Genomic DNA, 23606 nt, shown 5'->3' on the forward strand with positions numbered 1-23606 from the left:
TCCTGCTGCTTCTAATAGTTGTATAGGGTACATGAATTATGTTATAAGATGTATAACATGTATAGGGTGCATGAAGTTCTCCAATTCTAAAACATGTTTAAATTTCCCATTAAGGTGAAGGACTGTACTAAGACTGTACAGTGCAAAGGGCATTTTTCATTTTAGCAGAGTTTATTGTGTTTATAAATAGCCGAAATGGCATTATTCTGGCACATTGAAATCTATTTAGTGTCAATATGCTGGAGCTGCACCTAGTAAATACCTGTAAAATGTTGTTGCTTAATAAAAGGCTGGTTTTCTCCTTCGCTAACACCAATAACCTCTTGGTTCTTTTCGAATCTTGCAATACTCACTCAGCTAGAGCAAAATCTTCTGAAAGTGGCTAATGACCTTCATAATACTAATTCCCAAGGCCTCTTCTTCGTTCTCAACCTGTTTGATCTTTCAGCAATTTTTGATATGGTCTTTATCTTCCATCTGGCGATATTGATCTAAGACAGTGGATGATCCTGATTTATGACTTACGTACCTCATTATACCTTACAATTTTTATATCTAACTTTCCATCTTCATCTGTCATCCTACAGTAGAATAAAAAGCCCTACATAAAAAAATGCAATAATCTGTGCAATTTTCATCCTCAATATCTGTGGTTGGTAATGTTCTGCTGTGCTGCAAAGCTGTAAATACAGTTACCTAATTAGCTCATGGCTCTGTCTATAGTTCTCAAGCCCCAGCCTCAGCACATACATTGTGGTTCCTAGCAGCAGCAGTTTGGGATGGAAATTTATGGAAGCAGCCCTAATGAGGATGCGGTCTGATGAGGACGTGGGGTCTATTGAGGGGCTGGAGATCGCTTCTCATAGGAACTGGTTGTACGCAGTTGCGGACTTCCTTGCGTCTTTTTCTACAGTTGTGTCTGAGATTCGGGGCGGATTGGCAACTAAAAGTGGCCCTGTAAAATTTGGTAGAAGTGGCCCGACATGGGCAGCACAAGAGGTATAACATACCGTGTAGCCATGGCAGCATCACTGGATGAAAGAAATGCTGTACTGCAGAGATGTAACAACAGAATGAATGGGGACAATGTAGTATGCTGAGTGCGTTGGGCTGCCCATCATGTGGGTTTTAGTGCTACATGACAGCACACAAAACAAGCCCCACAGACACATTAGCCTACCAGGTATCTTCCTGGTGAGCCTTATAGCCAATTCGCCCTTGCTCCCCTTCTATCTGCTGATCTCGCCCATTATAAAAATGTTCATAGGTGCAATACAAAGAAAATAGCAATTACCAAAAATAAAAATTAACATTCTGTCTGGCAGTGATAAGTTCGGCATAATATCCAAAGTGTATAATAATAATAATAATAATAATAATATAAAACTGACAACATAGAAAGATCACATGACTGCATTATTTCCCTATGACCGCACACTCCCCAGCGTAACCACATACACTTGACCTGCTTCCAACTGTCACATTATAAACTGTAACCAAACCCAACTGTAAACACCAACATCACTCGGAGAGACACACCCTCACTGACAGCAGCGCATCCTTACACACACACACACACACACACACACACACACACACACACACACACACACACACACACACACACACACACACACACACACAGAGCTGCAACTAAAAAATTTGGTTTCTGATCGCCCTTCCCCCTTCCCCATTAATTTTACAAAGCTACTTTAGGCGTGTGCCGAAGGCATATCCAGAATGGCATGGCTTATTGGGGAATGAGCAAAAATTACTAGAACCACATGTATCTGAAAGGCGTTATCAGAAACACAAAAGAAGCCTTTTGGATATACTGTATGTGAATTACATTAATATCTATGTGGTGGGGAAATACTGTATTTTGGCTGTCTTATCCTGAATCAGGGTTGCTGCCATATCGCTTATTAGATACTCTCTCCTTTACTTTATATTTTTTATATTATTCCCATTCTCTTTACTGTTCATCATTTACGTTCGCCACTTCTCTATTTATTTTTCAATGTCTTCAATTCCAATTTTTTCTTTCCATGCTTTCATACTACATACTCATACACCACATGCAGGTCCCCGTCCCTCTAAATTACACTGCATGCAGCAAGTCCCTATCCAGGGGCATACCCTGAACTATGTGGGCATCATAGCAACATTTTGTCCCAATGCTTCTAGAGCAGGGCTGGCCAAACCGGTCCTCGAGATCTACCAACAGTTCACATTTTCCAGACCACCTAGCTGGTGCACAGCTGTAGTCATTACTAATTAAGATGTGCTGCATTCATTCCTAACTGACAATTCTACAGATCTCCAGGAGGCCTGGAAAACATGAACTGTTGGTAGATCTCCAGGACCGGTTTGGCCAGCCCTGTTCTAGAGAGATACCTTTCCGCAGCCGTTGTTTATTGTATGCCCCATAATAATGCTCTAGCTCATTTTCTGAACCATAGAAGTGTCTTATTTTATTTTATGCCCCGTAGTGGTACACTAGTTTATTTTATAAACCATAGTAGTAACCTACTGTAGTTCACATTATGTCACATTGTAGGGCAGCCAGTGTACATTATACAACACAGTACCACTAATTCACATTATGACAGTGTCCCCACTTCATATTGTGCCACATTACAGTGCCCCAGTCCATATTACGTAACATTATATACTGTATAATGCCTACAGTTGATATTATACCACAATACAATGAGCAGGTCCATTGCAATCCCCAAGGAAAAAGTTTGTAAGTGCCCATACTGTATGTACCACCCAGTGGTAAAAAATGTATATAACACATGTAACTTTGACAGGAAATGTAGTCACCTCTCAGCTCTGAGCCCCATAGCAACTGCATTTCCTGCACATACAGGTCCCCATACCTCTATATTAAACTGCATGCAGGTCCCCATCCATCTATATTACACCGCACGCAGGTCTCCATCCCTCTATATCACACCACACGCAATTCCCCATACTTCTATATTACACCGCACGTAAGTCCCCATCCCTCTATATTAATAACATGCAGGTCCCTATCCCTCTATATTACACTGCATGCAGTCCCCAGCCCTCTATATTACACCGCACGCAGGTCTCCATCCCTCTATATCACACCACACGCAATTCCCCATACTTCTATATTACACCGCATGTAAGTCACCATCCCTCTATATTATACTGCACGCAGGTCTACATCCCTCTATATTACACCACACGCAATTGCCCATCTTTCTATATTACATCGCACGTAAGTCCCCATCCCTCTATATTAATAACACACAGGTCCCCATCCTTCTATATTACACTGTACGCAGGTCCCCATCCCTCTATATTACACAGCACACAGGTCCCATTCCCTCTATATTACACCACACGCAGTTCACCATCCTTCTATATTACACCGCATGCAGGTCCCCATCCCTCTATATTAATAACAAGCAGGTCCCCATCCCTCTATATTACACTGCACGCAGGTCCCCAGCCCTCTATTTTACACTGCACGCAGGTCCTTATCCCTCTATATTACACAGCACACAGGTCCCCATTTCTCTATATTACACCACACAGGTCTACATCCCTCTATATTACACAGCACGCAGGTCTCCATCCCATATATTAATAACATGCAGGTCCCCATCACTCTATATTAAACTGCACACAGGTCCCTATCCCTCTATATTACACAGCACACAGGTCCCCATTCCTTTATATTACACCATGCGCAGGTCCCTATCCCTCTATATTACACAGCACACAGGTCCCCATCTCTCTATATTACACCACACACAGGTCTCTATCCCTCTATATTACACAGCATGCAGGTCCCCATCCCTCTATATTAATAACATGCAGGTCCCCATCCCTCTATATTACACTGCACACAGGTCCCTATCCCTCTATATTACACAGCACACAGGTCCCCATTCCTTTATATTACACCATGCGCAGGTCCCTATCCCTCTATATTACACAGCACACAGGTCCCCATCTCTCTATATTATACCACACACAGGTCTCTATCCCTCTATATTACACAGCATGCAGGTCCCCATCCCTCTATATTAATAACATGCAGGTCCCCATCCCTCTATATTACACTGCACACAGGTCCCTATCCCTCTATATTACACAGCACACAGGTCCCCATTCCTTTATATTACACCATGCGCAGGTCCCTATCCCTCTATATTACACAGCACACAGGTCCCCATCTCTCTATATTATACCACACACAGGTCTCTATCCCTCTATATTACACAGCATGCAGGTCCCCATCCCTCTATATTAATAACATGCAGGTCCCCATCCCTCTATATTACACTGCACACAGGTCCCTATCCCTCTATATTAATAACATGCAGGTGCCCATCCCTCTATATTAATAACATGCAGGTCCCCATCCCTCTATATTACACTGCACACAGGTCCCCATCCCTCTATATTACACCACATGCAGGTCCCTTTTCCTCCCTTTTCTTTACTCTCTTAGCTATTTAAAGCTTCACCTTTCCCTTTAGTTGTTATACTTTTTTCTCATTTCTTTAATCTTCCTTTCTTTTCTCTATCATATCTCTAACACATTCCTTTCTCATCTCCCACATCGGACACAGTACTGTACTTGAACTCCTTTCTCATCTCTCACTTAGAGTAATGGCCTTTACTCCCTTCTTTTCTTTGCTTTCTAGATCAGGTGCATTACTCTTTTTTTCATTCCACTCATTCCATACCCATATTCCTTTTTTACTCTCCCTCCCATGTTACATTACTCCTCTTTTTTCTCTTACTATTTCCTGCCTCTGCATAGTTTGTCACATGGCAGCAGTTCCAAGTGGTGGTTCCGTCACCCTGCACAATGTCCTGTGGAGACTGAGGTTTGCAGTATGAGGAAGTGCTGCACAACCCAGTCACCGAGCAGCTACCTGCACGGACTGCAGCATAACTGATATTGGCTATGCAGGGTGCTGTTTGCCAAACAATGTCCGATCTAATGTAATATGCAAATTTATTTGTAGCTAGGTGGGAAGAAAATAGTATATGAAACAAGAATCCTTTCTCCTGTCACATAAAAATATGGAAACACTATATAGATGACTTAATTTTAATTTGGAGTGGCCCGCAACAGGAAAATAGTGACTTTCTAGAGTATATTAACAAAAACTCGTATGGATTGGAATTTATATCAGAAACCAGTCAAACAATGATCATATACCTGGATCTAGAAATCTACGTACTAGAAAACATATAAAAAAAAGTCAGCGGAAATAACACAATATCAACAATAAGCAATCATCACAAAGATTGGATAAAAAAGATCCCTGGCGGTCAATTCAGATGACTAAAAAGAAATTGCTCACAGACAAAAACTTTTGAAGAACAGACAACACAGATGAAGAATACATTTATCCATAGAGGGTATAAAGAAGATCTCCAAGTACAAATAGATTAACTATCCCAAATAGATAGAAAAGACCTAATAAGATATAAACAAAAAGGACAGCAAGAAGACTTTAGTATATCATTTGTCACGCAATTTAATAGTCAACATCTTGCATTTGAAAAAATCTTGCAAAATCATTTGCACATACTATTATTAGAAAAACAGTTTGCACCACTACTTCAGAAAAAACCTTGCGTTATCTATAAGAAAGCAGTATCACTAAAACAAGAACTTGTAAGGCGCAATATACTGTACCCAATGAGAATGAAGAACACTACTTGAAAGAGGAAAAGAAAGGATACTATTTCTGTTTAAATTGTTCAGTCTGTAAAGCAACAAAGAAAACAACTACAAAACCTGTTACTTTGTTCACATGTAATGTAACAAAAAAGGAATACAAACTTAAGGGGGGTACACACGGAGAGATCCGTGCTTAAAATCTAAGCAATCTTGCTAGATTGCTTAGATTTTAAGCACGGATCTGCCGTGTGTATGCCCCCCAGCGATAGCGATGCGCGGCCCCGTGCATCGCTATCGCCGGTGCTAGATTGAGCCTGCATGCAGGCTCAATCTAGCGGGTCGCTCATTTCACCGTTGTGTGAAGTGAGCGGCTCCCCGTCGGCTTTCCCCCTCGCTCAGCACATCGCGCTGTGCTGAGCGGGGAGACAGATGTGTGCTGAGCGGTCTGTGTTAAGATCGCTCAGCACACATCTCTCCCGTGAGTACACCCCTTAAGAGATAAATTGACATGTGTAACTGAAGGACTAATTTATCTCCTGCAGTGCCCCTGTGGCCTACAATATGTAGGCCAAACAAAAAGGAAAATGAAGATACAGATAGAGCCACGATTATCTTGGCTTCTATGTTGTGCCTAGGCACACCATGGTTTACTTGCATAAGCCTGAGACATATCACTGAACATATTTACAATATTAAAAAAGGTTTACAAACACACAGCATTTCCAAGCACTTTTGTGATGTTCAGAACCAAAACCCTATAGTATTAAAATTTATGGGGATACAAAAAAATCACCCCAAACTGGAGAGGAGGTGACATTTCTCAATTGTTAAGGAGGGCAGAATCCAAATGGATCTTTTTTTTGTTGCAAACCCTAGAACCTACAGGGCATAATATATGGTGGTCCAGACGTGCCTGCATTGCCCGGACCGTGCCACTAAAATAGCGGCCAAATGCCGCCAGCCCGCCTCCTCCCAGGCAATCAGGCAGAGGCGATGGCATGGCTGAGACGGCCGTCGGCTGTCTGGCATGAGCCAGCGCACTACGGTGCCAGCGCATGAGCAGTTCAAACCTGATTGGCTGCTGTGCAAAAACGCACAGCAGCAATCAGGTATGAATTAGGCCCCAAATTCAAAGCAATGCTGGTTGTTGGGCCAGTGCTTCACTAATAAGAGAAATGTTCTCGCTTGGAACCAATGGAAATCAGCAAAATAAAATTATTGGTTAACAAAGCTAGATAATGCTGACAATTACTTTGGATGGTATTCTAGCTTTAATGGATTATGTTAGACAACGTGGAATTGTCCTACACAATATATTCTTTTTAATTTACATTTTTATTATTACTGACCCACACACAAATATGGCTTATTTAGCTGTGTGTGCCAGTGCTGCATTCTGTCTGGCCCTGAAAGCAACAATAAAAAAAAATAATTGCATTTCTCTGGGGTAATATTAGAGTATAATTATTCTTCTAATAATGTCTTAGTTAATATATATAGTTCTAACAGACTGCAAGTGGAACAAAATTAATTCAGAAAATGTCCATTAAAGATTTTCCTATGATTAATTCATCCTTCTCAATATCAATAGTTAACACATTGTTCTGGGTAATTGTTTTACCTTGTAAGTCCTTGGATGTAATTTGTTACTATAATATGCTTTTCATTTTGTTGCAGGACATAATGAGGACATAATTTGTGATATATGTAAATAGATAGTCTTTGTTCCATTTTATATGCTGCTTTGTATATTAAGGAACCCACAATGTGTCAGTCTTTGTTTTTCTATTATTTTCTATGTTATGTTAATAATATTTCCATATATTTCCTAATGCTATTTGTATTTATGTGCTTTACACTTGAAAAAGAAAAGAAAATTGTGATTACGGTTAATCCCAAAAGATGCTTTAAATCTTTATGCCAAGAGTACTCTCTAAGAGACAGTAAACAAGATTATCCATGCATATTACATGTATACAATATGGTTTATTCAGAGAAATATGTTATTATGGATGACGATGTTTGTTTGTATTGAAATATCAATCCTGAGTTTTTTAATATTTTTATTTTCTATTTCGCAGGAGATAAATGATTTGGATGTACAGGACCTGGTCAGAAGGTCGATTGGAAGGTTAACAATTATTCGCCAGACCTTTCCAGTGTCCCACAATTCGAGTCAACGTTGTTTCCCTGGCAACCACCGAATATCTACTTCACTTTGTGACCCGAAGGACCCATATTCCCAGAGCATGGAGGTACTCTATAGCATTTAACACAATCTTTTGTTCACATGTTTATTAAAATATCCATATTACATACATTGCATGTACAGTATGTATCTACTCTGACAGGATGACAAAAACCATGACCTCCAAAGAAATCAATACTCCATTGGATAAATATTTCATGCTTGTCATTAATGAAGAAATAAATTATGATATAGCAGTAAAAACATGGCTCTAAAAGATTAGGCATACACAATGCTTAAATTAGGTAACAAAATATTCTTTTTCCACAATGAATTTGTTAATGTAAGAAAACAACTGTATTTTCTCAGCAGTATAGCAAATAGAAACAATTGCAGTAATTATAAAGCTGCATAACATTATGTTGGAAATGTTGTATTTTGTAGAATTTTGTTAGTGTGTTGTTGAATATTCTTTAATTAGCCTTGCACAAACTGGGGAACTGAAATCAGCGCAAAGTTTATATCAAACTGTGATTTAATTATGAGTGCATAAGATTTTTTCTGCCTGTATAAAGAGCCTGATTTAGAGGTGGATGCAATGTGTTTGCAGTGCTGCCAATGGCTGCATACTAGGGTGATTATTGTTGTACTGCACATGCGTCTGAGTCGCACTACACATACGTCCAGATCAGGGGTGGCCCCAGAGGTGGGGCTGCAGCTCAGTTCAAAATGTAAATAGGGGAGGGAAACCCACTGCCAGTCAGTCTGAATTGACAGTTGGTGTGGCTCCCATATTTGAAATTTGAACTGACCTGTAGCGCCACCTCTGGAGCCACCACTGGTCCAGATGATCTTGTGCTGTGGTCGCAATGTGAATTTGTGCACAGATTGAACTAGGGGTATGCAATCAGTGTAGCCACACAGAGTGGTGTCCTCAGTGCAGTGGTACCTGCAGTGTCAGCAGCGCAGGGATGCCAGTGGTGTCCTTAATGTGGTGGTGCTGACAGTGTCGTCAGTGCAGGGGTGCCAGCGGTGTCCCAAGTGCGGTGGTGCCAGCAGTGTCAGCAGTGCAGGTGTGCCAGTGGTATCCTCAGTGTGTTGGTGTCGGCAGTGCAGGGGTGTCATCGGTGTCCTCAATGCAGTAGTGTTGGCAATGCATGGGGTGTCATCAGTGTCCTCAGTGCAGTGGTGCCGGCAGTGCAAGGGTGCCAGCAGTGTCCTCAGTGTAGTGGTGCTGGCTGTGTCGGCAGTGTCCTCAGTGCAGTGGTGCCACCAGTGTCGTCAGTGTGTGAGTGCTGGTCGTGTCCTCAGTGCAGGAGTGCCGGCAGTGTCCTCGGTGCAGGGGTGCTGGCATTGTCGGCAGTGTGGGAGTGCTGGAGGTTTCCTCAGTGCAGGAGTGCCAGCATTATCCCCAGTGCAGTGGTGCCAGCAGTGTGAGGGATGGTGTCGACAGTGCAGGCGGCAGTGCTATTAGCACTGTACGGGCATCCATCTTGCCTATAGTAGCCTATAGGGAGATGCTGATTGGCTGATTGGAGTAACCTATGGAAGACCGCTGATTGGCTGAGAGAGCACGGCTCTCTCAGCCAATCAGCGGTCTTCCATAGGTTACTAGGGAAACTGGCGTCTGAGCCAAAACCTCAGGATCTGACAGGTATCCTGAGGTTTTGCCTCAATTAGGGATCCAAGTCAGGAGCGCATAACTGAGCCTGACTCGGATCCGGGCCTGGATCCTCAAGTTGAGGCGGGTTCGGTTCTCAGGGAACTGAACCCACTCATCCCTAATTAAAATACATCTTATTCTCAAAACAGTGATGCTTATGCTGATTAAAATTGTATGTGGTATGCCTATATTCTGTGTGCGACCATGCCTGTATCTGCATATGAAATGGTATGTTACAGTGTTTTCCTAGAAAACAGTGTAACGTACTGTACTGTACTGTACCATATTGTATGCAGTTACAGCCGCAGACACACAGAGAATATAGGCATGCCACATATAATTTTAATCAGCAGAGTCTTCTTGTCTTTTCATATGTGCATAACGTTGCTTTCCCATTTTTGGCAAAAAAAAAGACGCCCGACATTGTTGAACTGGACCTGTCAGCTCACTCATGCCAGGCATCTCCTTTTATGTGACATAAGGCCTGCCATCAGAAATCATGGGGCCCAGTACAAATGAAAAAGGTAGGGCACCCACCACCTCAGTTACTCCCCCCAAAGGTGGTGGGGGGGCAGAGGCATGCAAGTGGAGAGGGTGTAAGAGGCATAGCTGTTGTTAGGGAGCAGAGACAGATGTGGGGAGGAGGCAGAGTCACAGATATGGGGGGGAGCAGAGACATGGAGACGGGGAAGAGTCAGAGACACAGATATGTAGGGATCAGAGACACTGATTAGGGGGTGTGGTAGAGACACAGATGTGGGGAGGGTGCAGAGAAAGATGTGACATAGATAAACAAATATGAGGAGAGGGCAGAGGCAGGCATAGTAAAAGGGACAGTGGGACAGACTGTATAGTAGAAAGGGACAGGGGTACTTACAAGTACAGGTGGATTGGGAAAAAAAAGTGGCCCTGGAAAATTTTCTTAAAGTGGCCTCATGTGGGTGGCACCAAATGAACTGTAGGTGGAGCTAATACCATAGTAGGTGGGATTAATACTTCAAAATGTAATGTACATGGAGTTACACCAACAAAAGGCAGAGCATGTTATATTAGCCGGATGTAACACATTAAAAAGTTTAGAAAATATTGTGCTGTAGCAGAAGTAGTTAAGAAATTAAAAAATACCCCTGTAATTTTATAGTATACAAGACAGGGCCATTGTACTTTTATTTTATCAACAGCACCCCTGTATTTTTACAGCATACAGAGCCAGTGTACTTTTATTTTAACAATAGCACCTCTGTATTTTACAGCATATAAGACAGGGCCAGTGTACATTTATTTTCACAGCACCCCTGAATTTTGACAGCATACAATACAAGGTCACCGTATATTTATTTTCACTGCACCCCTGAATTTTTACAGCATTCAAGACAGGGCCAGTTTACATTTATTTTAACAACAGCACCCCCAAATTTTTACAGCATACAAGACAGGGCCAGCACCCCTGTATTTTTACAGTATACAGGAGGACAGTGCCCCTTCACCCTGTGACAGCCAGGACAGCAACACCCATGTACAGCTGCAGCACCCCTAACAGCACATGAAAGTTTAACACCAGTGACAGCCAGGACAGCAACCCTAACATCACACAGACACCACAGCAGGGACGTGCAGTCAGGGGAGGCAGGGGAGGCAGTGCCTCCCCTGATATTAATGATTAAAATAATACAAAGAAGATACTTATGACACATATTCTGTGTCATAAGTATATGCTTTAGCCTTTATATTATTTTAGTCATTGCTACATTTATAAAAACGCACTTTAAAAGTGTTTCGGAGGCACCGCTCCCGGTGCCTCCAGCTGTCAGTGTGTAAGGGCCGGAAGCGGGGGGCGGGGCCAGACATTGGGCAGCAAAAGCCCATTGAAAAAATCCCTATAATCGGCACCTACTAGCAGTGCCGCTTTGACAGGGGAAAACATGCCCCTGTCACGGAGGAAGCTATGATTGGGCAGTGGTCGATTTGGGGAGGGGGCACCGCAGAATGTGCCCGCCTGTCACCTAGTAAGTTTTTGATATTAAATTTACATTATACTATTTGCGGCCATCCCCGTCCACCTGTCCCGCAGCCCGTCTCCCAGAACTGTGGCGGCCCCGGTGGAGGGGGGCAGAGGCGTATCTACCTGGTGGTGAGGCGGGTGGGGACTCGCAGGGGCGGATTGGGACGCAAGAACTTCGGGACGGTCCCCGTTTGGCCGGTCCTGACTCCCCCTCCATGGCCTTTGCTAACTCCTTTGCCTGGCAGGCTGCCGCGATCGGGGCTCAGCTCCGATCGGGCAGCGTTGGGAAATAGCTTCTGCGCATGCGCAGAAGTTAAATTGGCTCAGCTGCGCTGCTTTCCCTCCATCTCTCCTCACAGGGGTCCCCACCGCTGTCGGCTGCCGCTAGCTCTGTGTCCTGGGCTGCGTCGCACACTGCACAAGTCGCAGCACAGGCTCAGTGTCTGGCTGCGCTGGCTGTAATAAAGTAGAGGCAGCAGCCTCTGGGAGAGTAGTGCAGCCAGTGCCTGTCTGAGCGCACCCACCATGCTGAGCATGCTCATGGCCTCAGCTGTTCCTGGCTCCATTCATCATATTCTTCTCTCTGCCTCCTGCACTCTTGTTTGCCCTTGAGAACTTGCAGAAGGTACCTGCCATCCTGGATGAAGTGCCCCCAGCCACAGCCAACCAAAGGTAAATGAAAGCAGTGTGTGACAGTGGCAGCATATAAAATGTATAAGTGGCAGAGCCAGATTAAGACCCCACAAGAATATACTGTCTTGGGCCCCATATTAATGTATAATATAAATACTTAATACAGTATATATCCCTCAGACAGCTCTGTCCTGTCACACAGACCCCCCCCACCACACACACACACACACACACACACACACACACCTCAGCCTCTTCTCACTAACGCAGATCCCCCAAACAGCTCTCCCCTCACTCAGATCCCCCCTCACAGGGTGCTCCCCTTCTCACACAGACATCCCCTTACGCACACTGCTCAGCCTCTTCACATTTAGATCCCCCCCCCCAATACACCTCACTCCCACTTATACCCCTTTTCCACTAGCTTTCAAAACAGGGGTAAATGCGCGGGGCGAGCATTTACCCATGTTTTTCCCTAGTGGAAAAGGGTCCCCTGCAAATTCCTGGATCAAGTGTTCAACCCGGTAAGCTGTGTAGTGTGAACGGGAGCCGTGTCAAGGCGACACGGCTCCCGTTCACAGTGTATGGGAGGGCGGCGCTGGGAGATCATGTGATCTCCCAGCGCCGCCCCTGCCGCGTCACTAGCAGCGTCACCAACCCGCCAATATGCTAGGTTTGTGAGCGCTGTGGGAAAGATGGCTGTAGCATGGGTCGCAGCCGTGTCAGGTGACACGGCTGCGACCTGTGCTACAGTGGAAAAGGGGTATAACACAGCTCTCCCCCTGACAGAGCTCCCCCCTTCTCTAACCCCCCCATGCACACTGCTCAACCTCACCCCCAAACATTAATCCCCCTAAACAGCTCTCCTCCCCTCACATAGCTCACCCCTTCTCACAGACCAAATGCACAACTCATCCTTTATACCCTCTCAGATCTCCCTTCCCACACAGCACCCCCCACACACACACAGCTCAGCCTCTTTCCACTCACTCAGATCCCCCCCAAACAGCTCTCTCTCCCCCCTTACACAGCCCCCCCCACTCATCTCCAATTCACTCAGATCTCCCCCACATAGCTCTCCCCTACTCACACAGTGTTTTTTTTTCACTTTTTTTTTGAGGGGGTGGTCACACCTACCCCTATTGGGTCACGCCCTACCTGTACTGCAACCCATATCCACTCTCCGCTGCTCTGACCCCACCCCCTATTTAGAGCTGCTTCCAGAAATTTTCCGGGCTGGTTTTGCTTCCCAATCCGCCCCTGTCGGGGAGCTAAGCTGACACTGCAAGATCTGAGCCGGCCTAGGTAGTGGGATGTTTATATATATATATATATATATATATATATATCTGCTTCGGTTTATGGTGCGAGTGCGGGACTCTGGAGGACTATCTCTCTCTACATTATATAGATACAGATGTAGCCACGCTCATGGCTATATCTGCGGTGGATGGGCACACACACATACTGTATATTATACACACATCTGTTATCTGGCACTCACTGATATTTTATGTATATATGCATTTTGATTGTTTATCATTCTCTTTTTTCCCATCTGCCTGATTTTCCCCATTTTCCTCTGGTCTCCGCCTGTTGTTCCCCCTATGTTCATCCCATCCCCCTGTGGTCTCCTCCATGTTTTTCCCCGTTCCAGACGGGTATTATGTATTTTTTTATGGGACACTTATACCCTTTTCAGACAGAAATCCCGGCAATTATTCTGCATTTTAGTGCCGGGTTGTTTTGCCGGACTCTGTCTGACCTCCCCCCACACCCACATTTTCACACAGAAGAGCAAATGACCGGGTCAAGAATTTCGACCCGGTAATTGCAGACCAAAACGGGTATTTTCGTCTGTGTGAAATGGTCAACCTGGTTCGAAATTTCAAAGTTTCCGACCCTGGTGAATTCCTGGGTCGTAGTCCCGGAAATTTCAACCTGGGTTGGGCTCGTCAGCAGGACTTGGTGGAGATTATGGCTGCAGTGCCTCACCAGCCACTGACCTCACCGCATGCCACTGCACCACAGTGACAGGACAGCACCCCTAGAGAGCAAACACTCACCACACCCAACACCACCATCCACAGAGATACAGAGGTCTGTCTCCCTCACTCTCCAAGTCCATAGTGAAAATGGTGGCAATGCACAGCTGTTTATATGGAATCCAAAACCCGCTAGAATCTGACAACGGGATGATGATAATGTTTTGCCTCGTTCTGGTTTCCGAGTCTGGCGGGAAGTCCTGAGCCAGGCTCAGTTCCCAGTTTGGAACGTGCATCTCTAACTATTAAACATCAATTTTCCATATGCTCCTTAGGACTCAGTGTAGCTCATCTCCTATAGTGTAACCTTTGTAGTGTCCCAACATGGCTTATTCACCTGGTATGCTCGTAATGGGATGAAAAATACATGAATATCACGGTTATGTTGGCAATTTAATCCTAGCATTAGGATGCTGCAACCAACTATTTTGTGTAATTTCTTTAGATGTGACCTATTCCTCCCAGCGCAATCCTATGTAATCTGCACAGTCCGGAGTGCAAATATATTCATTTAGACCATCCACTTCTATGTATAAAGGGTGTCAATTTATATTCCTGAATGATTATCAATACCAGTGATGTCTAACAGTTCTTTTAGGGGCTACACATGAGTAATAAGCACTACTCTTCCTGTAAGAGAATCCCAAGGCAACCAGTTAATACCACTGATAAACAAAGTAGACTGGATGGTAGAGTAAGCACATCATGCCACATACAGTATGTACTTAAGCTTTCCCGCACTTAAATAGTACTGGTAGAAATTTAATTCACAGACCAGTATGTTTTCTTTGTCAATTTTTTCACATAAGGAAAATAGTGAAGACTTGTCAATCTTTCCAAAAAAAAGTATGTTTCTCCAAAAGATTAGACCATATTATATTCAGAAAGACTGCATAGAACCAAAAAAAGCTAACCCCAGAGATCTCAAAATCTCCATCTACTTTAAACTTTTGAGGGGTGATTCAGAGTTGGATGCAGGAGCATTCCTCCCTGTGCCCACTTCCTGATTGTCCGCCGGATTCGGGACAGTTGTGAGGTATGATAAGATTATATGGATATACTGGTTTTCAATCAATTTACTTTTATTTACCAGTGCAGTACTTTGCGTACTCTTATTAAAAAAAGATACATTTCACAGATCATCTATAGTGTGTGTGTGTGTGTGTGTGTGTGTATATATATATATATCACATGTAATATATACTGTATATATATATATATATATATATATATATATGCTTAGCTACAGTGGTCTATACTAAGAATTAATTACAACTACACTCTGTTCTCTGTTACTGTTGAGAGACACACTGTTATCCTGAATAAACCTCTAAACCTTCCTGAAGATAAACTGTTTAGCCACGACTCAATTTCAAAATTCGCTGGTGGCTATTGTGCTGGTCTGGTCAAGCAATGGCTCTGCTAGAGTTTTGCTACAGTATTAGGAAAGGCTAAAAGTGTGGCAAGGCATGCTGGGAAGTGTAGTTTCACAACCTCTGAAAATATATACATATACTTGCATGATTCTGTCTCAGTGAGGCTGTCTAGTACTCCTGTATCAGTATAATGAGGATAAGTGTCAGTGTTCTGGACTCTTTACTGCAGCTCGCTTATTGGATGCAACAGGCAGTTGGCCTTGCCAGGTGATCACCAAGGGGCTGCTGAACAATGACAGCAGTGCATGCAGCAAATTACTTATGAAATTGCTGCAGTCATTGCTGCCATTGCTCAGCAGGTCCTTGGTGATCCACCAGGACTCTTTACTCCTTCCTCTGTGCTAGCACCTGGAGGCAAATGCTTCTAACTTGACAGAAAGAAAATGTGCCAATCACAGAGGGACTGTACTAGGGTAAACCAGATGATGGGGCGATGTCGCATTTGCCAGATATGTCAGATGGCCAGAATGCCCTGGTGCCACCTATCCCACTCAGTGGTAAGCAGTCCACTTCAAGAGATCACTCTACAACTACAGAACAGCTATTCTTGAGTTTATTTCCAACATAGCAGAAACCCCATTATGGTAACTTTGCTATAAATGTACCCCCAAACAATCCTCAGATGCTGTTTGAACACATACAAACAACTGTACATAGCAATAAGCAACAGACTCATAGGAAAGTCTACAATCATTTGTGACCCTTTCTCTTACTTCATTCTGCTAAAACAACACCTTAAGCAACTCATGACACCTCCATGAGCCAAATGTAATAGCCCGTGATTTGCGGAAGCATGCGCAATTCCAGAGAGAATTGTGTGTTTTATTAACAAACTGATTGTTCCAAGATTTATAAAAGGAATTGATTGCCACTTTAAAACACTGACGATGGGAATTAATGGCGTCTGATATCACTGTAGGTACAGAATGCTGGCCAATCTCAGATGTGTTCTTAAAGAGACAATCACAATGCAAAACAATGCCTTGTAAGTGATTGTCCCTTTATAAAAAAAAGTCAGATATCATCCGGAAACCTGCATCTCCGGCAATCTGCCTCCATCACATCCCACCATGGATTTACACTAGCTCACAGAAATTGTGGGACAAGTTGCACATCTTTCTTGCTCCAAATGTGCATCTTATTCACTTAAATACAACTGGAAGCAATAAAACTACTTTGCAAGATTATACTGATGAATTTGATGCACAACATTTGTACATAATCTGAATCTGTATACGAAGTGCTATAATGCAGCTACTGTGGCTTTTTCTCACTCCAAATTCAATTGTGCTTCATCTGTAACTTTATAAGTGTTTAAAACTAATTCCTGTGCATGTAAAGTCCCAACCCAATGTTTCTAGTACACTGTGAGTGTTGTTTCATGATGCAAATAAAATGCAAAATTCAAAGGAAAAACGTGTTACGCTACATCTCTCAGCATGGCTCAGTCATGTAGGGTGTATAGATACTAGATGTATGAGGATAAGGGGCCAATTCAGACATGAAAGCTTTTATGGCAGAGATCGCAGGATGAATCGCAGTGAAGTGTCCACATGCACAGCAGCCACAATAGATGTGCGCACACAGTGAGATGTGACAGCATTCACTTTTGCAATCACCTTTGCTTGATTGACAGGCAGAGGCAGTAACGAGTTGGGAGGGGGCATTGTGGCGGCATTAGGGAGCGCAGTCCAGACAACGCAGGCGTGTTCGGAACATTTGTGGGGCGGGCCGCGGTGGCTGCACGACATCACACACAGCTTCTGCGACCCAAAACATGTGCAGGCAGAGGGCTACTCTAAACATGCGAAAGCATCGCCGTTGTGCGATACTCTCGCATGTCTGCTGAATCCGCCATGCGGAGTAGACTTGCCCTGTGCTGGGTGTCCCCCCACATGTCAGAGTAATTGATCGTACATGTGCTTTTTTTTAGCACATCTATGATCAATTCTGAATCAGCCCCTAAATCTTTACATTTGGCAAAATGTGTCCTCAGTAGTTCGTCTACAGTGCATTCAGTAACACACTAGCATCTGAAGCCAAAAATATTTACAGCCTAACCATGTGACTGCAACTAATGTAATATCCTGTGAGAAGCAGGAAGTGTGAGACTTTGTACAAGTTCACCCACTTTTTTAAAGCGGCAATCATTTACACAGCAAAAAACAGTAATGGGAGAACTCGCACTTCCTGCTTCTTGCAGGCTATAACATTCCCCTGTAAGTGTTATTTAATTAAATATAATTTTGTTTCTTAGCTGTAATTTTAATTAGAGCCAGGAAAGGTTTTCAGTTCACCCAGCATTTAACCACAGCTTTGTTAATAGTAAATGAGCCAATTATACTAGTGATATTTAGGCCCACAAAATATAAATAGCCTATTACTGTATGCATTCTTGGGAAGCAGGTGCACTTCAATGTAAAAAAAAAAATTGAAAAGAAAATTATGTTAGATTACAATTTACTAACTACTAACCAATCAGGAACATGTATGAAAGTAAAGCTATTGAAAACCTTCTATGATTTTGACGTTTTGAAGCTTATTTCAATCATATTTCCTTATCTCAAATAACATTTGTTATACTTATAAGGTCATGCTTATAGGAATTATTCTAAAACTAACAACTGAAATTCAGAAGTAAATTAACTTCTATTGTTCAGCATTAATTAGTAGCTTTATTTCTGCTCTATGTCATTATATGCAAGGCATTCTGTTCCAGACAAGAGATATGTTTGACATTTCACATGGTTGCCAAGCACATGTCGGTAAACCCAATGTTGATTTGGCAGATAAAGCTTTTGCCTTTAGCAGTCCAACTTGACTACCATAATCACAATCACACACAATTTATCTACTATGGTTCCATATTGTCAAAACTGTGTTTGAAACTTTGATCATGATATTTTTATTTAATCAGAGAGTTTTTGATTACAAAGAAGAACTTAATGAGATTATAATGATAGATCCCCAGCTTGCTTTCTTTTGATTTCATGTCTTAGCCTATTCTTGTTTATAAAGTATTTGTAAAGACTCTTAAAATCACTGCCTGCTGTTATTACAATTATAAAGTGATATTTCAGACAAACTATGTAATCTTTAATAACTGGTGAAATAGCATAATTAGTAGGTCTAAACAAATTTGTTTTCTTTTCCTTCTACCATGCTGTATGCGATAAATATATGTTGTTATGAGATATGATTAATGGTACTGTTGCCTGGTGAGTGTGTCTCAGATGCTATCAGTATAATATACTGTTGTCAGTACAAAGATACATGGCTTTAAACTTCAGATTAAATGGTGTTACTACTGTGTAATCACTGTGGCTAAAACTCAAAGAAATATTAAACAACAGCTGTCAGTTGTCAAACTTCCCCAACTGAAGGAGGAAAATAGTAATTCTAAAAAGAATACTATTACATGTAGCATATTTCTCGTCACAATCACAACTGTGATTTTAAGGACAACAACCACTTTAGGTAGAGAGACAAGATATGAGCACTTTATTTTTTACATGTTGACCTTTGAATGGATGTACACATCAATAGCTATGCTTCAGAAAAGCTGACCAAAGACCAAAAAACAAACATCTAAACTGAGCTTCTACAATGTTATTTGACTGAGCTTATTATTTTATGTTTTCAAGATGAGCATATGTTTTAAATCATGACAGCCTTATTGTTCTTCTGATACTTCTGATGAAATGGATTGCGAAGGCTGGGAAGTCCACATACATCTATCCTCAAATTGTGCCAATTAGCCCACATTTGCTGTGCCGCAAACATCAGACTATGTGCCTTATTCACATTATTAATATTTATACAACAAAAGTAAAATGCATGGGTACCCTGGATACTGGAACTGGCATTACATGCAGTTGTTGTGTGTGACTCTAATGCTATTCTGGATAAAAAGGCAACAGATAGAGGACCAATATGAGTAAACCATACATGCATTGTGCCATGCATCACTGTGCTTAAACTGTGGGGTATATTTACTAAGATTCGTAATTGTCGGAATTTGGTTGAAGTTTAAACACGAATGACATCGGGAGTGATAATTTGCAACTTTTTGTTTTATTTACGCCTCATTTACTATGCTGTCATATTCTGAATTGTCGTGTTTTCCGATGTCGATGTCATTCATCATTTCGGCCAGTGTTTTACGGGAGTGATTAGTAAAACACTGCCGAACTTAACACAATGAATCCCGGCGTGATCTGTGAGATCCGTGCAGGGCTTCATTGTGTACCTTAGAAAAAGTGTTTAAAGAGTTAAAAATCAGAAAAAAAATTGCGTGGGGTCCCCCCTCCTAAGCATAACCAGCCTCGGGCTCTTTGAGCCGGTCCTGGTTGTAAAAATATGGGGGGGGAATTGTATGGGGATCCCCCATATTTTAACAACCAGCACCAGGCTCTGCACCTGGTCCTGGTGCAAAAAATACGGGGGACAAAACACGTAGGGGTCCCCTGTATTTTTAACACCAGCACCGGGCTACACTAGTCAGCGAGATAATGCCACAGCCGGGAGACACTTTTATATTGGTCCCTGCGGCCCTGGCATTAAATCACAAACTAGTCACCCCTGGACAGGGTACCCTGGAGGAGTGGGGACCCCTTAAATCAAGGTGTCCCCCCCTCCAGCCACCCAAGGGCAAGGGGTGAAGCCTGAGGCTGTCCCCCCATCTAAGGGCGGCGGATGGGGGGCTGATAGCCTTTTGTGTAAAAATAAGAATATTGTTTTTGTAGCAGTACTACAAGTCCCAGCAAGCCTCCCCCGCAAGCTGGTACTTGAATAACCACAAGTACCAGCATGCGGGGGGGAAACAGGCCCGCTGGTACCTGTAGTTCTACTACAAAAAAAATACCCAAATAAAAACAGAACACACACACCGTGACAGTACAACTTTATTACATACATGCACACCAACATGTATACATACTTACCTATGTTGACACGAAGAGTCGGTCCCCTTCTCCACGTAGAATCCCGGGGTACCTGTAAATAAAATTATACTCACAACAATCCTGTGTAGATCGGTCCTCTTCTTTGTTTGTAATCCACGTACTTGGCAAAATAAATAAATGAAAAACCCTTTCCCCGACTGTCAGGACCCCCGTGAATGCTGTCAAAGAGGGTCATTTCAGCCAATCAGGGAGTGCCACGTCATGGCACTCTCCTGATTGGCTGCGTGCACCTGAACTGTCAGTCAGGCGGCGCACTGTAGATACAATGTAGCGCATAGGCGCTCCATTGTATCCAATGGTGGGAACTTTGCAGTCTGCGGTAGACCGCGAGGTTAGGTGGGGCCAACCACAAGAGTGACCCCACTTAACCTTGTGGTCTACCGCAGACCACAAAGTTAGCACCATTGAATACAATGGAGCACCTAGGCGCTACATTGTATCTACAGTGTGCCGCCTGACTGACGTGGCACTCCCTGAACGGCTGAAGGGACCCTCTTTGACAGCAGTCACGGGGGGTCCCGCCAGTCGAGGAAAGGGGTCCCATGTGTAAACATGGGACCCCTTTCAGTGCGTGGTCCGGGTTTTTTATTTTTTTATTTTGCCAAGTACGTGGATTACAAACAGAATAGGACCGATCTACACAGGATTGTTGTGAGTATAATTTTATTTACAGGTACCCCATGGATTCTACGTGGAGAAGGGGACAGACTCTTCGTGTCAACATAGGTAAGTATGTATGAATGTAAGTGTGCATGTATGTTATAAAGTTATACTATCACAGTGTGTGCATTTTGTTTTTATTTGGGAATTTTTTTTGTAGTAGAACTACAACTGATGATGAATTGTTACTAAAGCAAATTGAAAGAGCAGCAGGAGTAAGAGACATAGTAGTGATGGGAGATTTTAACTATCCAGAGATAAACTGGAAAAACGATTCATGTGATACTGCTAGGGGCAATATGTTTTTAAACACACTTAATGATAACTACTTAGTCCAACTAATTGAGGAACCAACTAGGTACAATGCAATCTTAGACCTGGTATTAACAAACAATGGGGATTTGGTATCAGGTATTATAGTAGGGGAACCCATAGGAAACAGCGACCACAATATGGTCACATTCATTATCAGTTTCTATAAACAGCCCTATACTGGCTCAACTAGGACTTTAAACTTTAGCAAAGCAAATTTTGATAAGATGAGGGTATTTTTCAGGGATATTGAATGGGAAGGTTTGTTTTTAGGAAAAAATACTACGGAGAAATGGGAGGTACTAAAATTCCTGCTAGCTAAAAATACACTCAAATGTATTCCTATGAGTAGCAAAAAAAGGAATAAAAATCATAAACCGATGTGGCTTAACAAAAAGATTAAGGAACTTATGGGCAAGAAAAGGCGAGCATTTAAAAAATACAAATCTGACGGGGAAGCAGAGTCATTTCAGCACTATAAGGAATGTAACAAAATTTGCAAAAAGGAAATAAGAGCGGCTAAAGTAGAAACTGAAAAACTAGTAGCAAAGGAAAGCAAAGCGAATCCCAAAAAATTCTTTAAATACATTAATAGCAAGAGATTAAAGAAGGAGAGTATAGGCCCTTTAAAAGACAAGTTGCGAGTCTTAAGCAAAAATGATAATGACATAGCGGACACACTAAATGAGTTTTTTTCAACAGTATTCAGTCGTGAGGACCCAATTCAGGGACTAACGCACAATCTCAATAATGAGAATATCACACTGATAGGTACTTATTTAAGCAAGGAAGTAGTCTGTGACCGATTAAAACATTTAAAGATTAATAAATCACCAGGGCCCGATGGTATTCATCCAAGGGTTCTAATGGAGCTTCACTCTGAACTGGCAAAACCGCTATCTTTGATCTTTAAGGATTCAGTTATATCAGGTATGGTTCCCAAAGACTGGCGTATAGCGGAAGTAGTGCCTATATTCAAAAAGGGAAGTAAAGCTGAACCAGGTAATTATAGACCAGTTAGTCTTACATCTATAGTGGGGAAAGTATTGGAAGGTATTCTAAGAGATAGTATTCAGAAGTTCCTTGAAACCAATAAGGTCATTAAAAGGAATCAACATGGGTTTATGAAGGACAGATCCTGTCAAACCAACTTACTTGGCTTTTATGAAACAGTAAGCGCAAACCTAGATCAGGGTAAAGACGTGGATGTAATCTTTTTAGACTTTGCCAAAGCGTTCGATACTGTACCACACATGAGACTTATCTACAAGCTACAAGAATCAGGGCTAGGAAGCACAATATGCACTTGGGTCAAAAACTGGTTAGATAATAGGAAGCAGCGCGTTGTGGTTAATGGATCTTTTTCAACTTGGACTGAAGTGCTAAGTGGTGTGCCGCAAGGCTCAGTATTAGGACCGCTATTGTTCAATATTTTCATTAACGACCTAACAGAAGGTCTAGAGAGCATGGTGTCAATTTTTGCAGATGATACCAAATTGTGTAAGGCTATAAATACAGAGGAGAATGCCGAGTCTCTTCAGAATGACTTAGTTAAATTAGAAGCATGGGCAGCCAAATGGAGAATGCGCTTCAACACAGACAAGTGTAAGGTAATGCACTGTGGTAACAAGAACATAAATTACACCTACCTACTAAATGGGGTAAAATTAGGGGATTCTGTACTGGAAAAGGACTTAGGTGTCCTCATAGATAGCAAGCTAAGCAGTAGTACCCAAAGTAGGACTGCAGCAAAGAAGGCTAATAAGATATTAGCATGCATAAAACGGGGTATTGATGCTAGGGACGAGAGTATTATACTCCCGTTATATAAATCACTAGTGAGGCCACACCTTGAATACTGTGTACAATTCTGGGCACCGTACTACAAAAAGGATATCCTGGAGCTTGAAAAGGTACAGAGGAGGGCGACCAAACTAATTAAGGGCATGGAGACGATGGAATACAAGGAAAGGCTTGAAAGACTAGGCATGTTTACATTGGAAAAGCGGAGACTAAGAGG

The 23606-nt window shown here is 42.6% G+C and overlaps 1 protein-coding gene across 2 annotated transcripts in view; it reads left to right on the forward strand.

Annotated features, from left to right (window-relative positions):
• The window catches only part of GRID2 (glutamate ionotropic receptor delta type subunit 2), a 1619892-nt gene that overhangs the window by 935681 nt on the left and 660605 nt on the right, over window positions 1-23606 (forward strand). For both annotated transcript variants that reach the window (XR_010176066.1, XM_063917339.1), the window contains exon 6: window positions 7765-7938. Coding sequence is in view for 1 of the 2 variants with exons in the window: in XM_063917339.1 (XP_063773409.1) it covers window positions 7765-7938 (174 nt within the window). In the remaining variant the exon portion in view is untranslated. The remainder of the gene's footprint in view (window positions 1-7764; window positions 7939-23606) is intronic.

The sequence above is a fragment of the Pseudophryne corroboree genome, chromosome 1 (genome assembly GCF_028390025.1).
Source record: "Pseudophryne corroboree isolate aPseCor3 chromosome 1, aPseCor3.hap2, whole genome shotgun sequence".
Classification (NCBI taxonomy): domain Eukaryota; kingdom Metazoa; phylum Chordata; class Amphibia; order Anura; family Myobatrachidae; genus Pseudophryne; species Pseudophryne corroboree.